This window comes from Ambystoma mexicanum, chromosome 6p, assembly GCF_040938575.1.
Source record: "Ambystoma mexicanum isolate Mex_15411 chromosome 6p, UKY_AmexF1_1, whole genome shotgun sequence".
In the NCBI taxonomy this organism is placed as follows: Eukaryota; Metazoa; Chordata; class Amphibia; order Caudata; family Ambystomatidae; genus Ambystoma; species Ambystoma mexicanum.
In genome coordinates this window covers 459935848-459963644 of record NC_090935.1, presented here as the reverse complement: position 1 = coordinate 459963644, position 27797 = coordinate 459935848, and the positions used below count along the sequence as shown (strand labels likewise).

Here is a 27797-nt window from a genome sequence, read left to right as displayed (position 1 = left end):
GAAACAATTATTCTTCTGCGGAAGAAAAAAGGAGTAAACACAGAGTACGGAAATGGCCAATCAATGTATAGTAAAGACTGCCCAATCAGAAGCACAGGAAATGACAAATGAGGAAGCAGCTTGCATCAGTGTTCCAGGAAGTGATTCTCTTTTTCAGTATCAACTTTTTACATGTGTTATGGTTCGCAGTAAACACACTGCTTGATGCCAGGATCGGGTGTTTGCATCTTTATGATAAAATAAAAGGGAACGGGAGTGGGGCTAGCGGTCAAATTCCTGGACAAACTTTGCAGTTTGAGTTGCCTTCATGAACTGCGAGGTACGTGAAATACTTAAAACCAGGTTAACGATAGAGAATCCCTTTTTTTTTTTTTTAGATATTAGAACTATCCTTGCTTATGTGACTCTAGCTGTCCGTTTTTCTTACGGGTTAAAATAGTATGATTTTTATACTTTGTAAATTATTATTGCTAAAATCGTGTAATTTGCTAAATGAAAAACTGTGTTCTGATGTGCCCGGCAAATGATCATCCTGCACACACATTTTTGCGAATATGCATTCCTTAATTGTCTTGAGCGGATTTCGTTACCGCGGTGAAGTACGGGAACGCGTCACATAGTAACTGGTTCTCTGGTTCACTTCGTAAGTTTGTTGCCGACGTTCTTTAAAGCGGCTCATGCAACAGACACATGTGAATGTTTTCTTGGAGAATCCTTTGCTTTTCCTTTGGGTTCGCTGACAACACATGGCCACTTCGCATTGCCTCTTTAAATACGGCTCAAGAAAGGCTTCATGGGAACAGGAATGCTTGCTTTGCACACCTTTTCCAATTGTCTCATCGTTTCTGATTGGAGACAGTATGGTTTCGAAATTTTAATTTCAGTTACTGTAAACCTAGCAGATTTACAACAACCGTGAAAAATGACGGACTGTACCTCTGTGCCAGCTCGTGTTTATATAGTAGTGAACGTGGCCCAGAAAAACCAACCAATCCCTCAAAGAATTCTGACTGTTGTTAAAACTAATTGCTTTGTTCCCTACCCTATTACAGTTTTGACTATTCATAATTATCCCCGAAAGACTCCCCAACCTCCAGGCTTGCCCTTTGAACACGTTTTCTTTAAACCACATGCAAGCGCCTTTATTCGCTAGGTATTTAATAGTTATGAAGTTACTCCATCGCTCTATTTGTCATTTGACGAAGCGTCCAAGTGAAGGATGAAAGCCCTTTTAAACAGAGTTAAAGTCTTTGTTTAAAAAAAAAATCACATATGGTAATACCTGCAAACATGACTGATGTATATGTTCTAGCATTAATTCACGATTTCTGGCTGCTATTGATTGCACATTACATGTGGAACAAAAAAACAAAGGAAGACATGATTACCCCTCTCTACATAAGCCTGGTAGTTGGAGATGGGAGTGGTTTTTACAAAGTGTTAAACATACACCTGACAAAGATCGCTAGCTCACTGATAGCAAAAACACCATACAAATATATTAAGAGCAAATTAAAAAAGGACAGTAATCAAACGAGACTGCACAAGTGAAGGAATCAACAGTACAATCAAATAAAAACTAGAAACACGGTTTACAGTAATCGAAGAAATATAAATACATAAATAGGGATATAGATCACTCAATGAACAATGCTATATGAGGTTGATTCATAAGACTATTGTGATTGATAATCTTTTTTGGAGATGGCCAAATATTAGTAATTACATGGGGGGCCAGAGATCTATTGGGATTCGGTTGACGACCATAGTGGGCTACAATCTTTACAATTTGGCCCCTGAGAGGACGCTTGACCAAAACCGACCTGGAAGCCCCCTTCAAGTCTGGGATTGAGTGGGTTCCTGTGACCAAACAAAAAAAGCTGAGTTACTGTGGCCGGGTCCTATCCATGAAGAGGGTGGCTTCTTAAATCGTCTTTTCCTTACAATGTACAAGGCATTTCACAAAGTCATTTTGGGAGGGTGGAAAGATATGAAGAAAGTACACTTCTCCCTGCTTTCTCACTAAGATTATCAATTGCAGAGATTTCAGTTTTCGGGATTATTAAAAAAAATAACTTCATACCTAATCCATGAGTGATGTAAACATTTAACATAGCATGTTTCCCCACCTGTCTTATAATGGAATACATGCCAACATTAATCATTTGTGAGACACTAGACCACTGCTGGCTTAACTTTGCATCGTGGGACTTGCAGTCCTGAATTTACCCATTATAACCCCAGGATTACAAGTCCCGCGAAGCAGACAAATGCAGAACTGGATTAGTGTCTCCGGAATGGAATGGATAATATTGACGTTTGCGCAAAGGCAAGGTCGCTAAGGTTAGTCAGCTGATGACTGTATCATTGCATGTATTCTCACCCTCCCCTCAAGCCTGGCTGCCAAAAGTGAGACAGATTCACTGGTGTCCCCATTGTCATTTAATTTCTTCCCATTCAACTACTGTATAAATCGCTCTAAAAATTATTACTGGTCAGTAGTCCAGCTCCTATTCTATGCCGTTCAGTAGTAGTCTGCTGCTGAACTATAGGTTTGCACTTCAGGTCGCACAGGTTGAAGTCCCAGAACGGTAACTCGGGTGTGCTTTATTTATCTGGGTTTGGTACATTTTTATTTATTTATTGTGACACTAGTGCTATGAACAATAAAAACTGATGAGGAACAGAACAACAACTATGGAACCAACGGCATCATGTGGTGGCTAATACTAGGTTCCTACTGGAAGGCCCTAGTAAACATTCTCCTGTGAGACATCTAAAATACCGGTTACCTGGCTTTCACGTTATATAACCCATCTAATTCCGTGGGTAAGCAAGTCCAAGCTATGCTAATATTGTATCTCTTCCATCCCCTCTTGAAATTACTTTACCTGAGGAGAGATACCCCCTAGTACTCTTCCCTCCCACCTCTCAAACATACCCATACTTCTTTGCTGCTGAATATATTTTACTTTTGGTCGGATTTAATGTGCGTGCTTCAGACCTGGTCAACGTGTGTAAACCTTGTATTAAAAATATAGATTTCCAGTCATTCTGTCGACCTTTAAGACAGGCGATGGGGCAATAGCACTTAGGAACATGCCTATTTGCCTTCTGGATTCCTTGGCAATGTTATGGGCAAGCGTCCTCTTGGGCAGATAGCTGACATGGGCATCGGATAATATTTTACACTCTGAAGTTCAATATGGTTTCAGAGAAAGTCCTAGTACCACAATGCAATATATTGTCTCGTATCTATTTGCATCTAAATGTCTGGAGCCAGGAGTGGGCAGTTTGCAGGCCACTTTTGACTCAGTTAATTGCTCGAGATATGGTACACAACTCCTTGCTGTACAATTTGACCACCATGCTTCTATAACTTGCTAGCGGTGCACTCCAGATCCTTGATCCAGAGGTGTTTGACAAAGCTGTGCAGTGGTCCCGTTGCAGTTGAACATTTACATTAATTCACAAACACGGGTGACACCAACGCGTGCAGCAATAAATCTCGGCACGACCGTAGTCACAGGCCTGTACTGAGAAGGTGCAAAACAAAACAGCAATTGTGCACGAGCACTCAGCACTTTAGGTCACTGCCCCTACTGTAAGGTGGAGGGTGGACAGCCTTCATAGATTTTAAGCTCCCACTGGGTAGCAAATCCAGTGGGAGCTTAACGCATCCCCGACCTGACGCATCCTGGCAAAGCGACAGGAAGATCAGCAACAAGCAAGAGCGCACTGTTTACAATCACAAAGTGCGGCCAGGACACCTGGGGTGGAAATGACACGAGGTGCAAAGGGAAACCAGAAGGGCCCCATGGATGCCTACGCAAGTACAAATACATCGGAGGATACCGAGGGGACTCAACCGGCCGCCCCACCGACCAGCCAAATATGGACTTGTAAATGGCGGGACTACAGGCAAGCTTCTCAGCAGTTAACAATAAACTTGATGACATTGGCTGCCACATCGTCTCCTTCAGAGCCGACTTGCAAAAGGTGAATGCTGGAGTCACAGAGGCAGAGACTAGGGTGAATGCGCTGGAGGACACTGCCGTCACACACGGCAAAGACATTGATGACATTAAAAAGAGTCTGAATGCGGGGCAGGACTAATGCGCGTACCTAGAATCCAGGTCACGCCATAACAACATAGCGCTTTGAAACACACTGTGTATAGGAACTATATAAATAAACTATCATATCTGGGTGGTCGGTATTGCCGAGAGACCCATAAACGTTCCAATAGAGGTGTTCCTGGAGGAGGCACTCTTCACGATGTTATCGGATGCGCAATTCTCGCAGCAATTTCTCGTGGCGAGGGCCCACAGATCTCGCCCCACCACCCAAACCGTGTGCCACCCCCCACGCACCACCACCATCAAAGCTCGCCTACTAAATTACTGCGACTGGGACCTGATGCTCCGCTTATCACTCAACCCAGATTCACAACTACCCTGACGTCTCGAATGGGGTGCAGGCGGCCTGACGCACATATGACCACATCAAGAAGGTGCTCAGAGATGAGAAGGTACGCTATGCCATGCAGTTTCCAACTAATCTCTGATAGCAGCACCCAGGCAAGGCCCATTTCTTTGAAACACAGGAGGAAGCCATGTCGTACATCGAACAGAACATCCCGGCTCCACTGATGGCTGACCTCTGCTTCTAACTGGTACACGAACTGTAGCGTTCATACTTGAATAGCCCCCAGGTCAAACACAACATGAGGTTCTTCCATTCCGTTTAAGCCATATGTTGCGTCTCCTGCAAGCAGTGTTTCCTGTTGTGGCCACACCGAGCCACCCACTGTTTCAGACACAGAAGTTGGGGTATGGGGATACACTCTCCAGTTGGAGGGATGGTGAGGGTGGGAGGGGAGGGGTTTTGGGGGTTGGTTGGTTAAATGAAAAAACTGATGGGTATGAAGATTATACACTTACATAGTTCATTTAATAGGATGGGTAAATATGCATCCACAGTCATTATATGGCAGCAGCAGAGGCTAAATAGAATGGTTGGAACATCAGAGGGTTGGCCAATCCTATTAAAGCACGGAAAATTCTGGCGTATGCTAAGAGGCATGCGATTGATATCCTGCTGCTACAGGAAACTCCTGTCACACGCAGGGTAGTAGAGTAGTTTGCTCAGGAGTGGGGCACCTTGCGAGTGGGTAGAGAATACTCGACACAGTCCAGGGGAGTGCTGACCCACATTAACGTATAGGATTCCAATTCACTAAACCCATGGTGGACTTGGCGGAGGGGCAGGGGGGACACTACGTAATCATATGGGGCTCAGTGCGGAACCAAGAGATAATACTGGTCAATACAAATGACCCAAATGCAGACTAACCTGATTTTTACCTCCAAATCATCACACGCCACTGGGCGATGCCAAAGTCATATAGGGGGAGACCTCAACACTATCCTGAACCCGCAGATAGACAGTAGCCCTAGAGCGCACAACAAAGCGGCATTGACAATACTATAGGATATGCTCATAATACCCTCATGGACGCATGGCGAAAACTACATCCCAACCTGGAGGAGTACATTTTCCACTCCTCAGTACACAATTCAAGCTCACGTATAGACTACTGGCTTTGCTCCCCAGAATACATACCCCACGTACAGGAATGTGTCATCCTCCAATGAACATTGTCGGCCAAGTCACTGGTACTGTTGGAACTGACTGTGGCTGACCTAGTACAGGGCCCAGAGCTTTGGCGAATGCATCCAGCCTTACTAAGCGATGAGGCCATAATTGAGCCCCTGCAGGTGTACATCACAGAATTCATTCACCGCAACATGGGATCAGTGGGATCTGTGGCCACCATATGGGAATCTTTTAAGGTCTGGGTACAAGGGCATCTATTGTCACTGACTCGTGGCACGCTACAGGCTATCTGAAAATAACTACACCATATGGAACTCGCCCTACACTCCCTTGAAAACGTACACACACAGACACTGGGGGCTGAAACTCTTAAGCCGCTACAAGAACAGCTAGAGAAATACAGGGACCTTGCTGACCGTGAAATGTCATACATCACATGCCCAATGAGATCCAGGCGATACGGAGAGGGCAATAAGGCTTTCAAGACCATGACCACTCTAATTGAGACAGAGCACGGTTTTAGACCAATTTCAAGTATTGTGAGGACAGACGGCATAGTTTGTACAGACACCGATGAGATCAACAAAAGTTTTATTTTTTTAGACTCAGACCAGGTGTTAACAAACAAGATGCAACAGCATATGGATTCATTCCCTCTTCTCCACTTTAGAACAAGAGGACAGAGAAATGTTGGAAACTCACCCCCCACACTAGAGGAAATCAGACAACTTATAAAGGACCTGGTAGCTGGGGAAAGCCCCTGGGCCCGATGGCCTCCCGGTAGACATATATAAATGCTGATTGGCTGAACTGGCCCCTAGATTAATTGAGGTTTGGGGGGAGGCCCTAGCAGTTGGCACCCTACCCATGTCCATGAGTGAAGCGATTATCACAGTCCTGCTCAAGTCACATAAACCCCCGCACAAACCCACATCCTATCGCCCCTTATCATTGATGAACACAGACACCAAAATATTTGCTCAAGCCATCGCAAACGGATTTTTACTTCACATGAATAAACCGGTACATCCCGATCAGTCGGGTTTCATCCCCACGAGATCCACCTCCCTAAATGTATGCAGGTTGTTTTCCATAATATCCGAGCTGAACCCCAAAGCAAAGGTGATGGCGATTTCGCTTGACACAGAAAAAGCATTTGATTCGGGTTCCTGGCAATATATGTATGTAATGCTAGAGCGACTGGGGTTCGGGCCTAGGTTCCTGGGTATCATTTGCTTACTATACAAAGACCCCAGAGCTAGAATAAGAACAAATAGCACCATATCACCTGGGTTCACACTACACAAGAGGCACTCGCCAGGGCTGCCCATTGTCCCCCTTTCACAGGGGCACACGTCAGGACTGCCCATTGTCCCCCCTCATCTTCGCCCTCACCATAGAGGGTATGGTTGCGTTCCTATGACATACACACATGCCGAGGTTTTCGGGTTCATGGTCCCCCAGTTAATCTTGCTCTATGCAGATGACACCCTACTATACATTAGAAATGCTGAAATCAACCTGGCCCCGGTAATGCGAGACGTAAAAGAATTTTATAAATACTCCGGGGACAAAATCAACCAGGCTAAGTCGGAAATCATCCCACTGACACAAGGGACTGTACGTTCTGACGTCACTGCGGACCTTCGTTGGTCCCCATGCTCTGCTCGATACCTGGGGATTCTAGTGGCCACTGACAGACACACTTGGTACACCACCAATTACGAACTATACATAGTACTGCTCGAGACCAAACTAAAACTATGAACAAACTCCTGATTTCAATGTATGGCCACATTGTCCTGCTGAAGATAGTTTTAGTACCAAAACTCCTATAGCTGTTTAGTAACATCCCAATATGGCCTGGACGTACGTTCTTTGACAGGTTGCAGAAGCTCGCTTCTAACTTTGTATGGGGGGAGGCAGTAAGAATGAACTGGTCCAAAGTATGTGAAAAATATGACACCAGTGGCTTAGCTGCCCTAGATTTTGAACTTTATTACCATTCCGCACAAGCACACGTCGCAAAATACTGGTTCCAGAACAAAGAAAACTATGCCCACATACAGGTGGAGAAATAAGCTGCTGCCCCCATTGACTTGCACTCTATGATGTTCCTAAAGACATGTGGTGGCACTTGGGAGGTGGACCCAGTGGCCAGCACAGTCTGGGCATGAAGCACATTGTTCCGTAAGGTAGGATGTACAGAACCATATATTACCAGCTCCCCATTCTGGCATTACCCTGACATAGCCCCCACATTGGACACAATGCTGCAAAAGTGTGGGACCCTGTGAAGGTACTGACCTTGGTTGATATGTTTCCAGGTTGGTACGTTTGTAAAATTGGAGGAGGTACAGAGTAAAGTTGGGCCTGGACTCTATAACACTACAATATCGTCTCCTTAAAGCAGCTTGCAGATGCGGATGAACCTCATTCCCGGCGGAACCGACCCCTCATCCGTTCTTACTTAGCATCTTGACAAAAGAAGGGCTCAAGACGGGCATTTCCATGTTATATAGTATGGTGCAATCCCGCTTCCCCTCAACGAATACAATGAAAACAAAACGGGGAAAGCGATTTGGATATAATAATAGACACGCAATGGGCTAAGTACTGGCAGCTTACAAAATCGGTCTCCATCAACTTCAGGTTAGTAAAATTCAAAATATTAAACACTCTACACATATCCTCCTGGGGAAAATCCCGAATTTCGACCGGTCTAAGCAGGCACTCTTCCCCCCAAGTGTAAAACCCCAGACGCCAACTCCATACATATGTACTGGCACTGCCCTACCATATGTCGATTCTGGGAAGAAGCGGCCACCACGCTTAGTGATATACTGGACAGCCAAATTCCTGCCAACCCACTGAAATATCTACTAGGTGACATAGGAAAAGTACCCATCAAGAAGAGTAGGCTCTTCCATGTGACTGGGGCAAGAAGGGGGCTCATGGTCCAGACGTGATGTATGTTTATGAATGTGAAGAAAGCTATGATATGATAGGTTATTTATAATGCGCATAATACCCAAAGGTTTCTAAGCACGGACCCCGGGGATCGAACCTATGTTGCTCCATGTCATCTTGCTTGCAAGGTGAGCACATTGCAGCTGAGCTATCCTCCCGAGACAGCTTTGTTATGGGAACCGCTCCCATGTGTAGGCCAAAAGATATATGGCCCCATTCCATCGCTACTTAGCATACATCCATAAAGAGCCTCCGACTGCACTAGGGGCCGTCGCACTTGATGTATGCCAATGATGCCATCCACGATAATGTTTTTGTATCCCGTTGTAATTCACGCTGTAAGTGACTGAATGCAAATTACATTGGTATGTTGTAATAGTCAGTGAAAAATAAAGTTTTAAAACGGAGCACGAGAGCTGGCCATTGCAGTCAATACATTTGGTCATCTAAGCCATGTTTTCCGGGAACATTTCTCTGCAGGCGATATGAGTTCGGGAAATGCTGCCTGTGTCACACTTAGCCAGTTATGTAGAGGATAGCTATGAAATGAAATCTTAGCAAGAGGTCAGGGCAGAAGTGGTGTCTGGGTGGTATGTTCTTTTTAGTTTGGACTATTCGTTTGGGCTATTAGGTGTTGCTTGCGACCCTTATAACCCAAACTATTGCATGGCGTACAGATAGGGAGGAGTGACACATGAGGCGAGGTGGGACACCAAGTCTGTAGGTGGTTATTTGCCTGCTCATGGCCATGCTAATCCCTATGGCCATTCCCACCCATTCCTGCCTCTACCTCCTCACCCCCCAAAACACTTTCTCATGCGAACTCTTTGAGCTCGCTTTAATGAAGCCTTACTATCAGGCTTTGTATTCAGTGCCTGGCAGTGTTTGTTCAAAGCAGTCTTCTGAGAGATAATGATTTAATTGCAGTTGTAAACACGCTAGTGGTGTAATAAAAATGTGCGCAAAGTCCTGTTCAAAATGAGCATCGGCAAAGCCAACATTTTTTTGGCTTGTGCAAATGTTTTAAGATTTTGCCAGCCACTGCTTTTAGATGCCCAGCTACTTGCACCGTTTTGGACCTGCTACCAACAATGGGTAGTTAATACCACTACAGCTGTGCCTGGCAAGTGCATTTTCCGTGCCTACACATAGCCCAAACTATTGGCATTGCCAATGCATTTTGTGCCTCTGTATTGCTGAGTAAGTGTGCTCTGTCCTGTTCATTTTGATAATTTAGTGTGATGTAAAATATTGAAGAAAGGTTGATCAAACTAAAATGATAGAAACCATTTATAATGGCACATTGCAAAAGTATCACTTATATGATGTTACAGGGTCCAGCTGCCTTAAGAGTACTAGAGGGCAAAGAACGAGAACAAGAGCTAACTAGAGTCCAGATGGTTGTGTAGTGGAGTTACCCCTTAAGGAGTCTCATTGGAAGTCCCGTGTCAGAATATGATGTGGGTGGGTTCCTCGTGAGTACAACAATTGTCTCGCAGCACTTGCCACCGAGGTGTGTGGGTCTGAATTTGGAAATCTGGTATTCAGAGTTTCATTAGTTTACATATTTGTGCGCAATTCAGGCTGTCCTGAATGTGTTTCTTTAAGCAGCAGAGAGCAGACTGGCTCAGCAAGTCCTTTGGGTGTCTGTGGGTGATGTCTGAGATGCATATTTTCCCTGGATGTCCTGTGTGATCCTCCAGTTTTGTTATGGTCGAATGAATTTGATATGTTGAGGAAGCCCCACTTCATCGTGCTGGCTTTATTTTTTGCACGTTTATCAATATTTATTGCCTTCTTTAAATGGAATTCTGGATCTATATTTATTTATGTTTATTAACAAAATGATGATAATATGAAATGGAGGGGAAGAAGGGGATCAAGAGATGGTAGGGGACTGGCCTGGGCGGAATTCCCTTATCAAAAGAAAACAAGGCAACAAGGCAGCAGTAACATGACGGAAACCTGTTTTGTTATCTTATGACTTGGGATATTGCCACCCCTAGTGCTTAGTCCCAGCAGACTATTGATTAGGCAAACCCAAGTGAACTGATACCAGGCAGTGCTGTTGGGCACGATATTGGCATGTGGCCCTAGAAGAACTTCTGGCAATAGAGCAGCTGGCACGTGGGCCCCCACCAGCAAGATCATACCACGTCATCCCAAAGTAGTACCAAGAGGATTTGAGGAACTAGATAAGTTGATACCGGAAGTAAAGATTGCTGACATACAAATGTTTGCAGAGGTTAGAAGTATTTAATGAGCAGAAGAGGACTTTTGTGGTAGTGCAACGCACAGCCACTCTATGCGTCCCTAGTGATATTTTATGTGCCATTACCAATGAAATGTCTGGGCCACCCTATATCACCTCCACTGTGTCAATAACAGTGGCAAGTCTTGCTGCTTGCTGTCGATGGTGTTGCAAAAAGAGAAAAACAACGATTATAAATACGACACGCTCTAGATTAGCACCGTGTTGCACAACTCCAGATCTCTATCCCTCCTTTGTGCTGCATGAGGTTGATCCAAGAAAGGGACTCATTCAGCAGGAACTGAATGGCCTACTAGAAATGTAATCGAAATGCTACATTAATAACAATCTTATTCTACTTTAGATTTCATTTTTAGAGGAATAATAAGTTTAAGACCCTGCTCTTACAACCTCTCTATCTGTAAATGGTAATCGTAAAGATACTACTAATATGGGATTGCTATGTTAGTTACGCAGGCAGCACAAAAGGGGGAGGAGAGTCTGTGGACCAACAAACAGCAGCCTAATTAAAAAGAAGTCATATAAGTGAGTTGGCCAAAGGGTGTAAGCATGTTAAAGGAGGAGATGAACGGGATCAAAAGGTGGGACGGGATGGGCCCGGGAGAAACTTCCTTGATGAAACGAAACAAGGAAGTATTATCAGGGCAAATAAAATGGTTGTCATTTTACGCCAATCCATATCATCGCCCATATGATGTGTTTATTATTTTTCCTTAAAAGCCAGCACATTCTTGATTAGGGCAACCCAAATTAGTTGGCATGAGGCAATGCCGGTAGCCACACTATTGTACTTCACAGCTGCATTAGAAATTATGACTCTGTAGTTTTGGCTGGTCAGTGACCAGTGGGCAAGGACAACAATTCAGTGACGGTGCCAATACTTTAAATTAATAACTGGGATGCAATTAATTCTTGAGGCATTTGTATAATTACTCAGAGATAATTTTGCTCACTTTTAGGTTTATCTTTCAAAGGCCCAGGACACTTAAATGCATCAACTGGCTTTAGGCAACACTACCATGTTAACCCTTCCTTTCAATCTGTCCACCTACTCCCAAAATCCTTCTCAGGAAATATAGGTTTGTCTTGGGAAATGCCTCTGCATCCAATCTGCAAAAGGCCTTCTTAAGGCAAATGCCTATGAGCAACTACCAGTAGGAATCCCAATCTGATTTTCTCGGGTGTTCCTAAAACGACTCCTTCTTACTATGTGTGAGTTTACCCAACTAACTCCACCCATGCAGCACCATTTGATGCAGCAGAACTGTGTTTGGACTGAGTTTTTTCAAAGGTGCTCTTAACTGTCTCACAACCATTTGGTTATTATGTGCGTCCATTGCCCCAATGTATTTTGATTTGTCATAAGGGGATGTGGTGGATATTAACTCACACCTTCCATTGTCTGTGAAATCAACATTTAACTGGAATATACATTTTTCAAATAATTATTTACTTTGACATATGCCATTAATATGAACAATATATTTCACTAGAATATTCCAGACCTTGTGACATTTGTTTTAGTCACTGCATGCATAACATAATTTTAAAATATCTACGTTCATGAATACATTGTACATTTCCATATATAATTTGAATATGCTTGTGATGGGGATTTTCCACTGAAATCTAAATCTGTATCCATTTTTGATGGACCTAGGGGTTATGACCAAAACATTATTTTTCTATGGTGCATTCAAATGCCTCTCCTGTGGCTCATTTTAAAACAAACTATACGGAATTATATCTGACATTATTTGCATTGTGTGTGGGCTAAATCTGTATCAATAGAAAATTAGCTGTTATGAAGAAAAGACCATTTTTATTTAAGAAAAGTGCAGTTTGGAAATCTTTTTATAGCTCAGGCCTAATGCACAACAGCTAAGATCAGGGCAAGTTTGAAACATCTGTTATTAGCTCAAAAATACAAGCCCATGAAATTGGGCTGAATTCCCAGTATCACTCTTGCAACTAGTATTTAAACCAGTCCTTTGTCTTGAGTACACCAGCTAATCCCTTTAACGTTTTGAATACCTTAATTGAAGGGAAGGTTAATAGCAGGGTTTGAAATTGCTGTGAGCTATTTAGCTCCTACTTCTACCTTAGGGGAGCCTGGTTAGCTTAAAATCAACAATTAGCAGGAGCTACTCTTGGCTCCTCATGCTAACTGGTGCCTTACAGACATGCATATGTGATATTAACTTTGGGTGTTTGTGAATGTAAATAAAAGATTTCGGACACATCTAAGACATACTTAAATATATTTATCATACATAATGGGCAAAATGTTAGTGTGCATGTCGGGTGATTCAATGCTCAATGCACAGTCTACTGGTTCCCTAGTGGTAGCACCTGCCTACTGGGTGATACCCGGCACCCAGGAGCTCGTTTTATCTCCCGCTCATCAAATCTTAATTTTGAACCTTGTGATAGTGTTTGTACATTCCAATTTTCAAAAGCACTGACTTATGCATAAACACAAGGTTTTTGGTGAATGGAGCTTCACAGCTTAGAGTCATTGAATGTCAAAGCTATATGTGATATATTCTGCCCCATGCAACAGCAAAATGATCACTTAAATTGAGCGAAATTACAAATACAAACAATGTGTCTAGTTCAGAAATATGACACCTCGTATGATTTTTAATAACAATGTGTATCATTTCCCTGTAGATTTCTAACTTTCAAGTTACACAGTTCTACAAAGTACAAGTTCCCTTTCACATGACAGCGTATCTCATTATTTTTCCAGTTGGCCTACAACGCAGCAGGTTTCTCTGCTTATTTGGTCTTTATTTTTATGATTAATTACATGAAATGTCAGTGTACATTTTGCATTAATTAGTAGAAAGCATTGCATTCAATCAGATAATATTTTACAAAGTGGAGTAGTTACTTATGGCCAATGCAGCATTAAGGTCCAGAAGTACCAGCAGATAAGAGTCCTCATTTATACATGATATCGAGAGCATAGTCAATCACCTGGGAAGTAGCGGTTCATAACCCAGATTGCCAACACGCGAGCCAGTTATGATGGCTGATGTGCTTATGGAGTTGATTGGCTACTTCCTGCTCAGTGATTCTACTGATAAATGGGGGACTGGTAAGGTCCTATGGGTCCTGAGTAGGAATCTTAAGGAGTAGGAGGATCAGTCCTGTTTTTGGGCAACTTGGGAAGGTGCCTTGATTCAGCAAGGTAACTGCTTGGACGAGAGTAGTCAGGGTGGGTCACGTGTCCCTTATTTAATCTGGCAGAGGATATGACATTGCTACTGTAAAAGGTTGAGTTTAGTGATTCTTTCATCAATGGGAATACCATCAAGGTCTCCAATGAGGTCAAAACGTTAGCGTTGTGGACAATGCATTGGGTCTTGAACTTAATCCTTGCAGTCACTGGGAGACCATGCAGAGATTTCAGTGCTGGAGAGATACGATCCTTGGGCTTGAGGCAAAGGACAAGTCTCACAGTCCTGTTTTGGATGAGCTGCAGACGGCGGAGAGTAGTATCGGGCAGATTTACAAATAGGCTGTTGCAGTAGTCCAACCTGGAGAGATCTCTAGAGACAGTGAGCTTCTTGGGGAAGGAGAGGAAAGGAAGAATACCTCTGAGGAGGTGCAGTTGGTAGTTTTATTTCTTAGAGACGTCAGAGATGTGAGGAGAAAAGGAGAGTGTGGAGCCGTAGATGATCCCAAGGCAAGGTTCGTAGCCTCAAGGGTGGGAGCAGGAAGAGGGCCAAGGGCAGCCAGCCAGAGAGTAACAGGAAAGGAGGGTGCAGGTGTGCCGATGAGGAGAATCTCTGTCTTACTGGCATTAAGGCAGAGATCGTTGGCAGCACACCTCTCCTGGGTTTCAGACCGTCAGCGATGAGAGAAGGAGGTGGTAGAGGGGAGCCTGACAATGAGCTGAGTGTCATCCGCATAGCAATGAAAGTTGGAGCAGAGAGCAGCAGTGCAGTGTGTGAGAGGTGCCAGGTATTGGTTGAACAGCCAGGGAGTGAGGTTAGACCCCCCTGGGGAAGGCCACTGGTAGAGAGTGACATAGAGGAAAGGAAGGACCCAAGTTGGACCTGGGATGGTTGATCAGAGAGGAACTAGGTCAGCCAGACCAGGGCCTGATCAGTGATGCTGTGCTTCCTGTTCATCCTCTGACAAACTGGCCTTTTGCCTGCTACAAAGGCAATTCCGACTCTCTGTCCTCACCAAGAAGAGTCCACATTCAAGCTTGTATCTCTGCGGCATCTAACAACTCGGCCAAACTCTTTAAAATCTGCAAGGAGCTGGCCAACCCTGCTGTAGTCTCTACCCCTCCTGTTGCCTCCCAGGCTCTTTGCAATGCCCTTGCCTCTCACTTCATTTCAAAAACCCAGGACATCCTGTCCACCCTCTCCACCCACACCCCTCCTCTTCGCTCTCCATCTGTGCTTGCTGACCCTCCTTTAGCCACCCTCCCACCATCCTTCTCGTCCTTTCGTCTTTTCACCCCTGACGAGGTTGCTAGACAAGTCCGATCTATGAAAGCCTCTTCAAAACAGGTTCATCTCTGTTCCTCTAAAACCATCAAGGACCACATTGACACCCTCGCTCCGGCCCTTGCTGATTTTTGGAACCACTTCTTTGCCTCTGGATCCTTCCCCTCCCCTCTGAAGCACTCCTTTTGTGCATCCTCGTCTCAAGAAACCCACAGCTGATCCTTCTTGTCCAGCTAACTATCGCCCAATTTCCATTACTCCCTTGCTTGGCAAACTCCTGGAAAAGTTGGCCATCTCTCAGCTTAACCTTCATTCCAATTCTGTTGGCTGTCTTCATGACCACCAGTCTGGCTTCAGAGCTGCCAGAATCACAGAAACTGCTCTCCTGAACATCTGTGAAGATCTGCTCTCCAACCTTTACTCTAACATTCCCTCTGTCCTCATCCTCCCCGATCTCTCTTCTGCCTTTGACACGGTCAACCATACCATCCTGCTCAACCATCTCTGTGAAAACCTGGGTATTGCTGATAAGATTCTGGTCTGGCTGACCTCTTTCCTCTCAGATCGGCCCTCTCAGGTCCAACTTGGGTCCTTCCTTTCTTCTATCTTCCTCTCTACTTGTGGTGTTCCCCAAGGGTCCAACCTCTCGCCCTGGCTTTTCAACCAATACCTGGCAATTCTCGCCCACTGCATTGTCATTTTCTGCTCAAATTTCCAGTGCTACGCTGACGACACTCATCTTCAGGCTGCCCTCTGACACCTCCTCTCCCTCTCTCATCTCTGATTGCCTAACTGCCATTCAAGATTGGTGTGCCGCCAATGATCTTTGCCTGAATGCCAGCAAGACGGAGATCCTCCTCATCAGCACACCTTCACCATCCTTTTCCCCTCACTCTCTGGCCGGCCTCCCTTGGCCCTCCTACCCCCACCTGCGAGGCTAAGAACCTTGGGGTCATCTTTGACTCCACCCTTTCCTTTTCTGCCCGCATCTCTGAGGTCTCTAAAGTCAAATTTCTGACTGCACCTCCTCAGAGGTACTGTGACTTTCCTCTCCTTTCCCCAGAAGCTCATGGTATCTCAAGCTCTGGTTCTCTCTAACTTGGACTATTGTAACAGCCTCCTTCTAAATCTACCTGCCACTACTCTCCGCCCTCTGCAACCAATCCCGAACAGGACTGCGAGACTTGTCCTTGGCCTCAAGACCTGAGATCGTATCTCTCCGGCTCTGAAATCTCTCCACTGGCTCCCAGTGGATGCAAGGATTAAATTCAAAACCCTCTGCATTGTCCACAAGGCTTTCTGGGGCCTGGGTCCAAAATACCCTCCGCTATCCTTCTGCAAATACCTCCCCTCTCAAGCTCTTTGCTTCTCTACCTCCAACTCACTCAGGGTCAGTCGTTTTTCTAAGAAACGAGCTGGGGGTAGATCTGTTTTCAGCTGGGGCCTCCCTCTGGAACAGCCTCTGTGCCACTCTAAAACTTGAGGAGAACCATCACCGGGTTCCGGAAGCACCTCCAAGACCTTCCTCTTTTATTTTCTTCTGCCTTCGCTCCCCCTCTCCCCTGCTGATCTGTTCTCTCTTGGCACCGTGCACCTGGCCACGCTCTGTCTTTTGGGCCCAGGTACCTGATCATCCTGCCACCCTCCCGCACTGCCTCCGGGCCACCCCTTGCACTGGGGTCTGTATCTGTACCCATACAGACCCCCCTTTTTCTTCCTGCACTTATCAGACCTACCCTGTCTGCTGCCTTAAACCTAACTCTTGTAAATTGCTGGCTGCATTACTACTGTTTGTTGCCTTTATTATGTATTTATTGTTATTAACCTGTTTCCTCTGCTTTGCACTTTCCAGCTCTCCCCCACCCCCTTCCATGCATTCCCCCCCCCTTCTCCCATGCACTTGCGCGTTCTCAATGTCACTGGGCCTAGTAAGATCCCTGTTTTGTTCTCCCCTGTTCCCCCTCCCTTGCCTTGTCGCGTTCTGAAACACTTGTGTACGAGCACGATAGAAATAAAAATATCAATCAATCAATCGATACTCAGGTCATCAAGGAGACGATTGAGCGGGATGGCCTGGTTGACCGTGTCAAAGGCAAAAGAGAGATTGAGTAAGATGAGGGGAGATTAGAATCAAGGTTAGGCAGCAGGTCTTCACAGATGTTCAGGAGCATAATTTCTCTGCTTCTGGCTGCTCTGAAGCCAGACTGATGTTTGAGGATTTCCAGTCGGGTGTCAAGGTTAGTAGTGGCAGGGTCTGATCAAACTGTTTTTCACTGCTTCTGTCGGAAGGGTTTTAAAGGAGTGGTTTGCAGGATGGTGAACTTACTCTTTCCCTTGTGGTTAGGGAAGGTGTGTGCATTAAGGTGATGGGGATTGCAGTGTGGTCTTCCCTTTTTAAGTGGATTTAGATTGAGGCATTTGATATGGGTAAGACAATGAGAGAATGAGGTCAAAAATGTTTCACTTGATGTCTGACTGAGGTTGCACATGTTGAGCTATGAAGAAAGTCTGCCAAGATGCGTTGTGGCCTTGGTGCTTTTAGTAGCATGGGTTCCTTGTAGGTTGAAGTCCAAGAAGAACATAAGTGGTACTGGCTTTAGAAAGATTTTGGAAACTCGCAGAAGACTTGCAGTAATGTTTTAACAATGTAAATGCAAACATATTTTAAGAATTGCTAATATGTCTAACTGCTCTGTCTGTAGGATAATGATTTTACTGTGTAGAATGTATAGATCTTGGTTGAGACCATTGAAGCACTGCATTCCCTATGTGTATGTCTTGGATGTATAAAACCCATTATTTTTTTTTCCTTTGTTTGGCAACGACTATTCCCAGTTGAAATTCTGAAAAGCTATGCCAGAGTGGAAAATAGGTCTTTAACATCATTGGTCGTTCTGTGAATTAAGATTATGGTCATTTTACACGAAACAATACAACAACTGGGATTCTCATCAATGTTATTTTTTATTTGTACGTGTAAACATTCTAGAAAGTTGGCTTTGCCTCTTAAAAATAAAATTGTGACTTAAAAGGAAAAACAAAAACATTAAATGGAAATTGATGGTGCAAATAGGGATGTAAAACACTGCTTTTATACCTTGTGACATTTACAAGAAGGTCTAATGGCCTTCTTTTTCTTTTTGTTACAGGTTACTGTTTTGTACTTTGCTAAAAGTGCTGAACTTGTGGGCACTCGCTCTGAAGTACTTTCTGTACGCCAGCAAATAACTTCTGCTCAGCTGTGGGACGTGATCTTGAGCCAACATCCAAGGTACTTGATGTATAAAAAAATGTACTGTTCTGTTTTTAGTAACCAATATCAATTTATTTAATGTTTTTCTAAGGAGTGTAACGGCCAATCTGGGATAAACCGCAAGGAGGAAAATCTGATGAAGAAAACCTAAATCATCTGCATTGTTCTCTGTATTATTGGTTAGCAAGGAGATTTAACAATTCAGTGGACGGATGAAGCAAAGCAATCCGCAGGCTGTTGCCTAAAGAGAGATGGGCAGGTGGTTACACTTAGTATTGTCTTGCTGGCTGATTAGTTGACTTCATTGGACCTTGAGGCCGCCTACTTTCACGTGACGATTAAGCGATAGCAGAGGATGTACCTGAGGTTCGTAGTTGGCCAACGTAGCTTTCAGTTCAAAGTCCTACCATTCAGTAATTCTTCAACTCCCAGGGTTTTCACCAAGATGCTAGCAGTGGTGAAAACCAGCTTGCCTCAAAAGGGAGGGCATTCATGTCTTTCCCAATCTGAAGACTGGCTCATCTGAGCTCGCTCACCAAATCTAGTGTCTGAGCATTTACTACGCACATGCTCTTTATTGCATAGCCTGGGATTTTCCCTGACCTTCAAAAGTCCCATGGGTTACGTCTTCCCAGTCCCCAAATTTATCAGAGTGGTCTTGGCCACAGGTGGACCGAGTCGCGAACATCATTCATATTGTCAATGTCCTCCAATCCTAGAAAAAGTCCTGGTCTCAGCTTTCCTGTGCCTGAAGACCACCTGTAACCTAGTGGTGCCAGAGGCGAGGCTGCACATGAGATTCGATGGCTTCTCCATGGTCAATGGTTTCAGTTTCAATGGCAGATGTCGACCTTTTGCATGTCTTGGACGAGGTGGCTTAGGATCTCCCATGGTGGGCCATACACTAGCAACTTGTTGAGGGCTGTGTTTCATCAACCTTTGCTCCAGGTGACTGTGCTCACACAGCGATAACTGACTGGTTGTGGTACTTGTCGATCAGATCTGACTGTCAGCAGACTGTGTTCTTCCGCTGAGTCTCGGGAACACATGAACTTGCTCTAGCTGTGAGCAGGCTGGCCCTGGTGGCTTTCCTCCCCTCTGTGAAATGTAAGACTGTATGATCCTGATGGACAACAGTGGTCAAACACTACCTAAACAAATGAGGTGATGCGGGGTCCTTGCCTCTCTGCAGTGAAGCAATGCAACTGTTGTTCTGGGCTCTGGAGAACAGTGTTTAACGGCGGGTAATTTGGCCAGAAGAGCGAATGTCACACCGGATTCCTTGAGCAGTCGGACTTCGGCATCCAATGAGTTGGAGCTCTGGCAGCAAGTTTTGAAGGAGATCTTCTCCTTTTTGGGCGACTCCTCAAGTGGACCTCTTTGCTTCCAGTTGTCAACAGGAAGTGCAAGTTGTTCTGCTCCAGTAAATGTCCTTGTTGGGGAGGTCTGGGGGACGCACTTACTGTTCAGTGGTCATTCAACCTTTTTAATGTATTCCCGCCGATCACTGTCACACTGTGGATTTGCGGAAGATTGCAGCTGTTCAAAACCACGTTTATCCGGATCACTCTGGACTGGTCCTGAAGAATGTGGTATCCGGAGTTGCTCGATATGGCCCCCTACCCTCACTGGCACTTTCCTAGGATAGTTGACTTGTTCTCCCAGCCTGAGTGGTGGGTCCACCACCTGGACCTCAGCAGCCAGTACTTTCATTGTTTGTTACTGCGAGGCTGAGATACAAGGAGTAGAACTTGTTGGACGACGTCCTAGATGTGCTCCCTTTAGCTAGGAGGCCCACTACGAAATCCATTTATGCTTGCAAGTGGCGTGCATTTTTGATTTGGTACCGGGAGAGAGATCTATATCCTTTAACCTGTCCGCTAGCCCTAGGATTATCTGCTATTCTTGGCCCAAGTGGGCCTGCATATTGGCACTGTAAAAGGTTACCTCACCACTATTTAAGTTTTTAAGAGGTCGTTGGATAGGGGCTGGTTCTTCACAATCCCCACTGGTAAGCAGTTCTTCCAGGGTATGTGTAAGCAGTTTCCTCTGGTGTCGGATTTTAATTTAGTTTTGATATCCCTTATGAGTACTCCGTTTGTGCTCTTTCATACATGTTCTATGAAATGACTCACTCTTAAGGTGACTCTCCCAGTTGCCCAGTTGCCATTACTTACGAAAGATGGGTGAGTGAGCTTCATCCATTGTCTATTTTACCTCCCCATTTGTTATTTTCCGAAGAGAAAGTGCTTTGAGAGTGAGGCCCTCCTTTCTGCCGGAAGTGGTCTTGGATTTGCAGCTCTCTGATTTATTTATTTATTTCCACCTCCTCACACTTCCTAGGCAGAGTAGCAGTTCCACCGGCTGGACCTGGTTCACATCCTCCATTTTACGTCTCTCCTACTAGAGTGGCTAGGAAAGATGACCAGCTTTTCATTGATTACGCTGTGGCTTGTGCTGGCAGGGCTGTCACCAAACAGACCCTGATAAGGTGGCTCATTCTCTGCATCTCGAAATGCTATAATCTCGCTGGCATGGATGTCCTTGATGATCAGAGAAGTGGCTGCCACCGCTGCCCCGCAGGAAGTCCCTGTCCTGGACATCTGCCAGGCAGTGATGTGGGCATCCCTGCACATGTTTGCTAAGAATTTCAGCTTGGATTCCTTGTGGGATAGGGTGCCTGTTTTGGTAGGACAGTCCTCCAGAGTTTTTTGGTCTTGGTTCTGTACTTACTACTTTCCTCCTCCCAAATGTATGTACTGAGTCTATCACTCAGGAATCCGTGGAAGGAATGAATCTATTAGGAGAACAAATTACTTACCTCTCGGTAATGTTCTTTCTTATGGATGTTTCTCCCACGGGTTCCTCATTGCTCTCCCTACCTACCCCTCTTTGGCTAGCTATCACACTTAGCTCAATTTGCCATACGGTCAGTTTCTGCGCATAAGAAGAAATTGTTCCACCATGGAAAAATGTAAAGAAAATGCTGATGTTCTGACAAAACGACTCTTGGAGCGGGGTTACCCTCAAAAGTCGATTAAACATGCAAAAAAGCGAGCTAGGAATACTCCACGAGAAGTAACTTTGACAAAACAGATGAAAGTAATAGAAGAAAAGATGACCTGTGTGACCACCAATAGCTTGATCAGTAATGCATTAAAAAAAGACAATTCTGAAACATTGGTCGTTGATATCCACTCCAGATTTTCAGCCACGAAAACCAAGGTTTGTGGTTAAAAAGAAAAAAACGAAACCTGAGACAAATGCTGGTCCACACTTTTGAAGAAAATGTAAAAAAGAAAGACAACCAAACATACAATATCATAACACACACTGCAAAGTTAATAGCCTATGGACAACCTTAGAAGGATGTTTTTATAAGACACTACTTCAGCAGCAAATGCAGAGATCACACACAAGGGCATTAGCACCATCACACTGGTTACTGAATTGAACAGCTTCATAGCCCCAACACAGACATTCCTTCAACTAAATGCTCCAACGTGCTATTTGACTGATCATGAGAAAAGGCTGAAATTCAGGGGTTCTATCTTGAGCAAACCCAACATTGGTCTACAATGTGTACATTTCCAATTAACTGTCATGGGGCCATTTTATGACAAAGAATTGGGTATGCTGGATTGGGTCCGGTATCTCTCAGTTGATTCTGCGAAGTTTTATTTATTTTCAGAGAACTTGTAACAACTGAGGCCTATGCATTCCCCCTGGGGAACCTGTGTCTCAGAAAGAAGGGCAGAACCCGCAAGGTTCCTATTATGTAGAAAGAGTGAAAGCAGGACTTTTTAGGTCACCACACTAAACGGTTCCATAAGCAAACAATATGAAGAGGATACAAAAACATGTTTCGTTACAGTATACGTAAAGTATATTCAAATCAAATTCAAAGGAGCCTGAGAATCTTACTAAACCACTTGAGAATAATGAGAGCATTATGGAAATATATTGGCGTTGACTTTGTAGCGTAAGTGATCATTTTAATTTGTACAAATTGCCACATTTCTCCCTTGCCCAACATTTGAATATGGGATGAACACGTGAAGTTTGCTTTACAATAAATGTCTAATGCATTTTGAAGATTGAAATGAATGCTCTATTGATGTAGTAACAATGTGTGAGTGGTTCCGTAAGTTTCAAGTGATGGCTTATGGGCTCCGTCTAACTAATGGACATCTTTTGTGAATCTTAGTGACACTATAGCATTGGAGGGACTGGTTTCTAAAGTTTGTGCCGGGTCATAAACATTGCAGTGGAACCTGCCTGGCAGGGAGATCAGGAAAGCGCAAATCATAAGATAAACACAGCTCTGCTTTATTCCGCCATTTGGAAATCAAAGATAAACTTGGAGACATAACCCAAGAAATATTGTTTCCACAATTTTGATAAATAACTAGGAGTGGAGGCATTTGTGGTACATGTGTATTTTCAAGCATATTGGACGTGTATAATTGGTCAAGGACAGACAACATAGTCCTTACACTGTCTTGCTTTTACACATGGGCTTTTGGACTGCCCTACTGGCTTGTGGATGCCTGGTGTAAGGACAATGTTTAATGTGGTGCCCTCGCTATGTAAGATTGTTGGTTATATCAGGCTTTGAGCTAAACTCGTTGTTGAAAGGAACTGGGAGGGCAACGTGAGGAGGGTTTAGGTATGGAGTTTGGAGGGAACATAGCTGTTTAACGTTCGACACATGAAATACACTGAAAAGAAATCGTTTTTTTATATTTTATTTTACTTTTGTGTTCCATTTTCTTGAATTGTATGGGGTTGTACAATTTAAAAACTGATTGACCTGCTAAAAATAAAATTGATTCTTTATGGCAATTTGTATGCAAGAGAAAGTGGAAAATAATGTTTATCTTAAAGTGTGCATCATTTTTCTAAATCAAATTGTTCTTACCTTCCCCTCAGCCTTGCTGTCATTCAAGACCACGTGGTTCTTGCCGTCCGTCAGGAATATATCATCCTCGGAGATCAACTTCTGCTCCTTCAGCCAGGTGACGAGGTTGCTGTTATCCCGCCTATCAGCGGGGGTTAGGTCTGAGCAGATATAAGAAGGTATGTCGAGTTTTCGTTCAGAGACTGCTGGGGGGGTAGGACGACGCAAGTTGATGTTTCGGATCGCCTCCCTTATTCTTGCCAGATCTTCTGTTTCATTGGGTGACTGCTTTGGGCCTCCAGGTTTGCCCAGCTGCTGCAATTTCGCCCTTTTGCTGCAGGGAGCCATTGCACTCTAATGGGTACGGAAAGGTATTGAGAGGGTAGCTATCATTATACGTCTTTGGAAATTAAACGATACATGTGTTTAAGATCATATAGCAACGAACAAAGGCAAAGTATGCAACAACATTTATTTTTTTAAAAAAATCATTTGCATCCCATTTTGGTGTAACAGTATAGTAATTCCCCAATGCGTACGATAAATAAATTGTATGTAGATGGGATACGTTTTTCAAAAGTACTTATTAAACCATGTAAGATTATGCTTAAAGTGCAGGATTACACATGTATAATAGCTAAGTTACTCTAGTTAAACTTTCACACAAGAGATAGAAAATGGTGCCTTTTAAATCCCTAAAACATTGTCGATGACTCCATATGGAAAAACTATAGCTGTTGAGCTATTGTTGGCAATATGTATTGTGCAGAATGTAGAGAAAAATTGTTTTTCTGCAATAGTTTTTAGAATTAAAACCTTGGCTGTGTGAAGAATTGCAATCTGGCTAAGGTGTAGAAAACCTTTTTTTTATTATTTTTATTTATTTTATTATTTAATATAAAATTATGTGGGTATGTTATGTTACATGGTTTTATAAGCGCAGTGTCGCCCGAAGGCATCATGGCACTAGAGAGAAGGGAGCCCAAGGAACAGGCAGAGAAAAGCAGCAGGCAGAACAGGAAGCAGAACGCAAGAGCTTAGAGCCTTTCGAAAAGACAGGTGGTTGGGTAAAAGCTTGAGTGAGTGAGGGAGGGAGAGCATTCCAGAGCTGGGCAGCAGCAATGGAAAAAGCCTGCACTAGCCCCCCACCCCCACCCTGATGAGCTGAAAAGTTGGCACAGAAAGCATACCAGAGGCTTCTGACCGCAAGGGGTGATTGGGAACATAGCACACAAACTTAGTGTGCAAATATTCCGCTCCCTGGTCAAAGAGAGCATGGTGCACGATGCCCAGTGACTTGACCTGGATGCAATTGGCCACCGGGAGCCAGTGCAGAGAGCGCAGTACAGGGGTAATATGGGCCCATTAAGAAGACCTGGTTGCCACTCGAGCCGCCATGTTTTGAAGGCTTTGCAACCGATCTACAAGCCCCTTTGGCTGGGCCAGATAGAGGGAGTTGCAGTAATCTAACTTGCTCATAATTATGGCGGCTACCACAGGGGGACAAAGTGTGCTAGGGATCAGATGGACCCCTAGATTTATAACTTTAGTGGAGGGCACCGGGAGTGGGCCCAAAGAGGAGGGTCAGAAGGAGGAAATCCAGAGTAAAGGGACAGGAGGGGATCCTACCACCATCACCTCTGTTTTGTCCCCATTCAGTTTCAACCAGTTGTAGCCCATCCACTCACCCACGGCGGCCAGGCACTTATTCAAGCACGCTGATGCCTCAGCTTGATTGAGGTCGAGACGGGTCAGAAGCTGGGTATCGTTGGCGTAGGAATATCACCTGATGCCAAGGGAGCGGATGAGGCGCACCAACAGGAAGATATAGATATTGAACAGGATGGGAGCGAAAGTAGACCCCTGAGGGACACCGCAGCTGAGGTGGCAGGACCTGGAGGTGAAAGGGGAAAGAGAATGCGTTTGGGACCTATCCGACAGAACAGAAACAAACCAAGCAAGTGCCTGACCCAAAACACCAATCTGGCTCAGACAGGAGAGCAGGACGGCATGGTTGACTGTGTCGAAAACTGCTGACAGATCAAGAAGAATCAGGGCTCCGACACCACCGTCAACCAGCCTGGTCATGTCATCCTGGATGGAAACCAAGACACTTTCAGTGTGGTTTCCTTGACCCAGCCCAGCCTGGGTGGAAGCCAGACTGGGCTGGGTCAAGGAAACTAGAAGATTCGAGAAAAGAGGAGAGCATGGGGGAGACCAGTGATTCAAGAAGCTTCATCAAAAAAGTAAGAAGAGAAATAGGCCGGAAGTTAGAGGGGAGAGTGGGGTCCAAAGAAGGCTTCTTCAGCAAAGGTATGACCAAGGCAGCCTTCAGCTCAGGGGGTACAGACTGTTCACGGCTGTAATTTCACTGAGAAGATCGACCGGCACCTCCTTCATCACTGCCAATGGTAGCGGATCAGAGGGGGCGCAGGACTTAATACGCGGCATTGCGTTGAATACCAGGGCCTCAGAGGAGGACAGAAAGAACGCCAGACTAGGACCAGGCTATGCATACCCTCGATGGCATGGGGATGGCAAAGTAGAGAAGTTAACTGTGATGTTGGAATGAATGGTAGCTAGGGAGTCCCAGAGCTCCTGGGTCGGTATGATAGTGGGGGTGGAAGCAGAGGATAAAGACTTGATAACCATAAAGAGAGCCTTGGACTGGCTTAAGACATTCTCAATTTATTTTTTTGACAAAATATATAGAAAATATCTCTCTCTGAGGGTGGTCTGCTGACCAGACCCTCTCTTCACAAACTCCATGCCAGAAGCATAGTGTACAGCTTTTGATGCTGTCTCTAGACACACAATGTGGCAGGTCCTTCAAAAATGAAAAGCCTCTCTACATCTGATTGCTTTGATCCAGGAGCTGTACAGCAATAATAGGGCGGTAGTAAGATATGGCATGGCATGGCTGGCGAGTCTACAGCCCCCTTTCCTGTCATAAAGGTGTGAAGACTGGGCTAAGTCCTTGCACCTTTATTGTTCTGTGTATTCATGGAATAAATTATACCAGCTCTGCTGGAGGACACTGAACCTCCCAGAGATGGGACAGGATAGATATCCCGCTCTCCTCTATGCACACGATGCAGTCCTGTTATCCACCACACCATGAGGGCTGAACATCTGCTTGCCAACTTTTCTGAAAAAATGTGGTGTTGACCTAAGCTTAAATGTTAGTAAAACAAAAGTCTTGGTGTTCAAGCCAAAATTCACCAGAGTACAGATTAAATATTAAAGTTGAAGGCCATCTCATAGAACAGGTAAAATATGATTATTTGGGTATCCGCTTCAACGAAAATGGGCCTCCCAGCTAGACAAGGCACACACTACGCTGGGGAAATATGATGGAGCAACACTAACCATTTTAACAGACATAGGAGGGTGGCAATTCACCCTGCCATCGAGCTTTATGGCAAATGGGCTATCCCTGCCACCCTTTATGGCTCAGAGCTATGGGGTAATACAAACATCTTTAGTCTCACTAGCTTGTAAAATACTTATGAAACTGTTACAGGTCTTGAGTTTGACCCCTAATGAGCTTATACCTTTGGAACTTAATGTATGTCCAATTGGTGACCTGGTTTCTCCCTTTCCAACCTTGTATTAGGTGAGGCTCTGGAGGTATAAATATCTGGGGAAATATTTAGATGCTTTGAAACCTCTTTTGGGCCTTGAGGGTGTTAAAAGCATTCCTTGTGTGGCTTACGTGAAAAAAAGCTTGTTTGATCTTAATGAGTCCAGATTGCTGGAGGAGCCGCAAAATATAGACAAGGCGGCCTATAGAAGATTTAAGGCGGTAGCCATTGTCATCTCGAGGAAAAAGATGATTGAAAACGCAGACAGACTGCATTGTGGTTCAGTGTATCTCGGTTCTAAATTTGAATTCGGTCTAGAAAGCTATCTCGAACATCTGTCCCCATCCCCATATGCAAGATCGCTGTTGTAAGACTGGGGTTTGGGGCTTTGCCGACTGCCACTTTAATCAACTGGCTGGGGTGGTACAACTGTTTGCCCTGCATATTGTATGGGGATTGACAGTGACTCGTCTTATTATTGACTGATCTGAAGAAGTAAACCTGCATCTTTTTTATTTGTATGAATAACTAGGTGCAAAGGAATAACTATTACAAAAAGATTCCTGTTTTACAGTTAAAACATATTTTTACTCATATAAAATACTCCGATTGGGAATTGGACTTGCATGTTAGCTCCCTAAAAAATCATTTAACTCAACTTTTAAAAATAGGCAGTAAAATGCTTCAAAATAATTTCTGGAGGACTGCTTATGTTTATTCCGGTCAGACA

At 44.4% G+C, this 27797-nt stretch overlaps 1 protein-coding gene across 1 annotated transcript; it reads left to right on the top strand.

The window, feature by feature from the left end:
• The first annotated feature begins 95 nt into the window (after positions 1-95).
• LOC138511520 (molybdopterin synthase sulfur carrier subunit-like) lies at positions 96-23650 on the top strand. Its single transcript, XM_069627261.1, has 3 exons — positions 96-319; positions 18480-18601; positions 23516-23650. Exons 1-3 carry the CDS (start codon positions 308-310, stop codon positions 23640-23642), a joined length of 261 nt encoding a protein of 86 aa, XP_069483362.1. The 5' UTR covers positions 96-307; the 3' UTR covers positions 23643-23650.
• The last annotated feature ends 4147 nt before the right edge of the window (positions 23651-27797 follow it).

Coding starts and splice junctions, on each gene's coding strand:
- LOC138511520 (XM_069627261.1), top strand. Junction 18,602..23,515: donor ATCTTGAGCCAACATCCAAG/GTACTTGATGTA, acceptor CCTTCCCCTCAG/CCTTGCTGTCATTCAAGACC.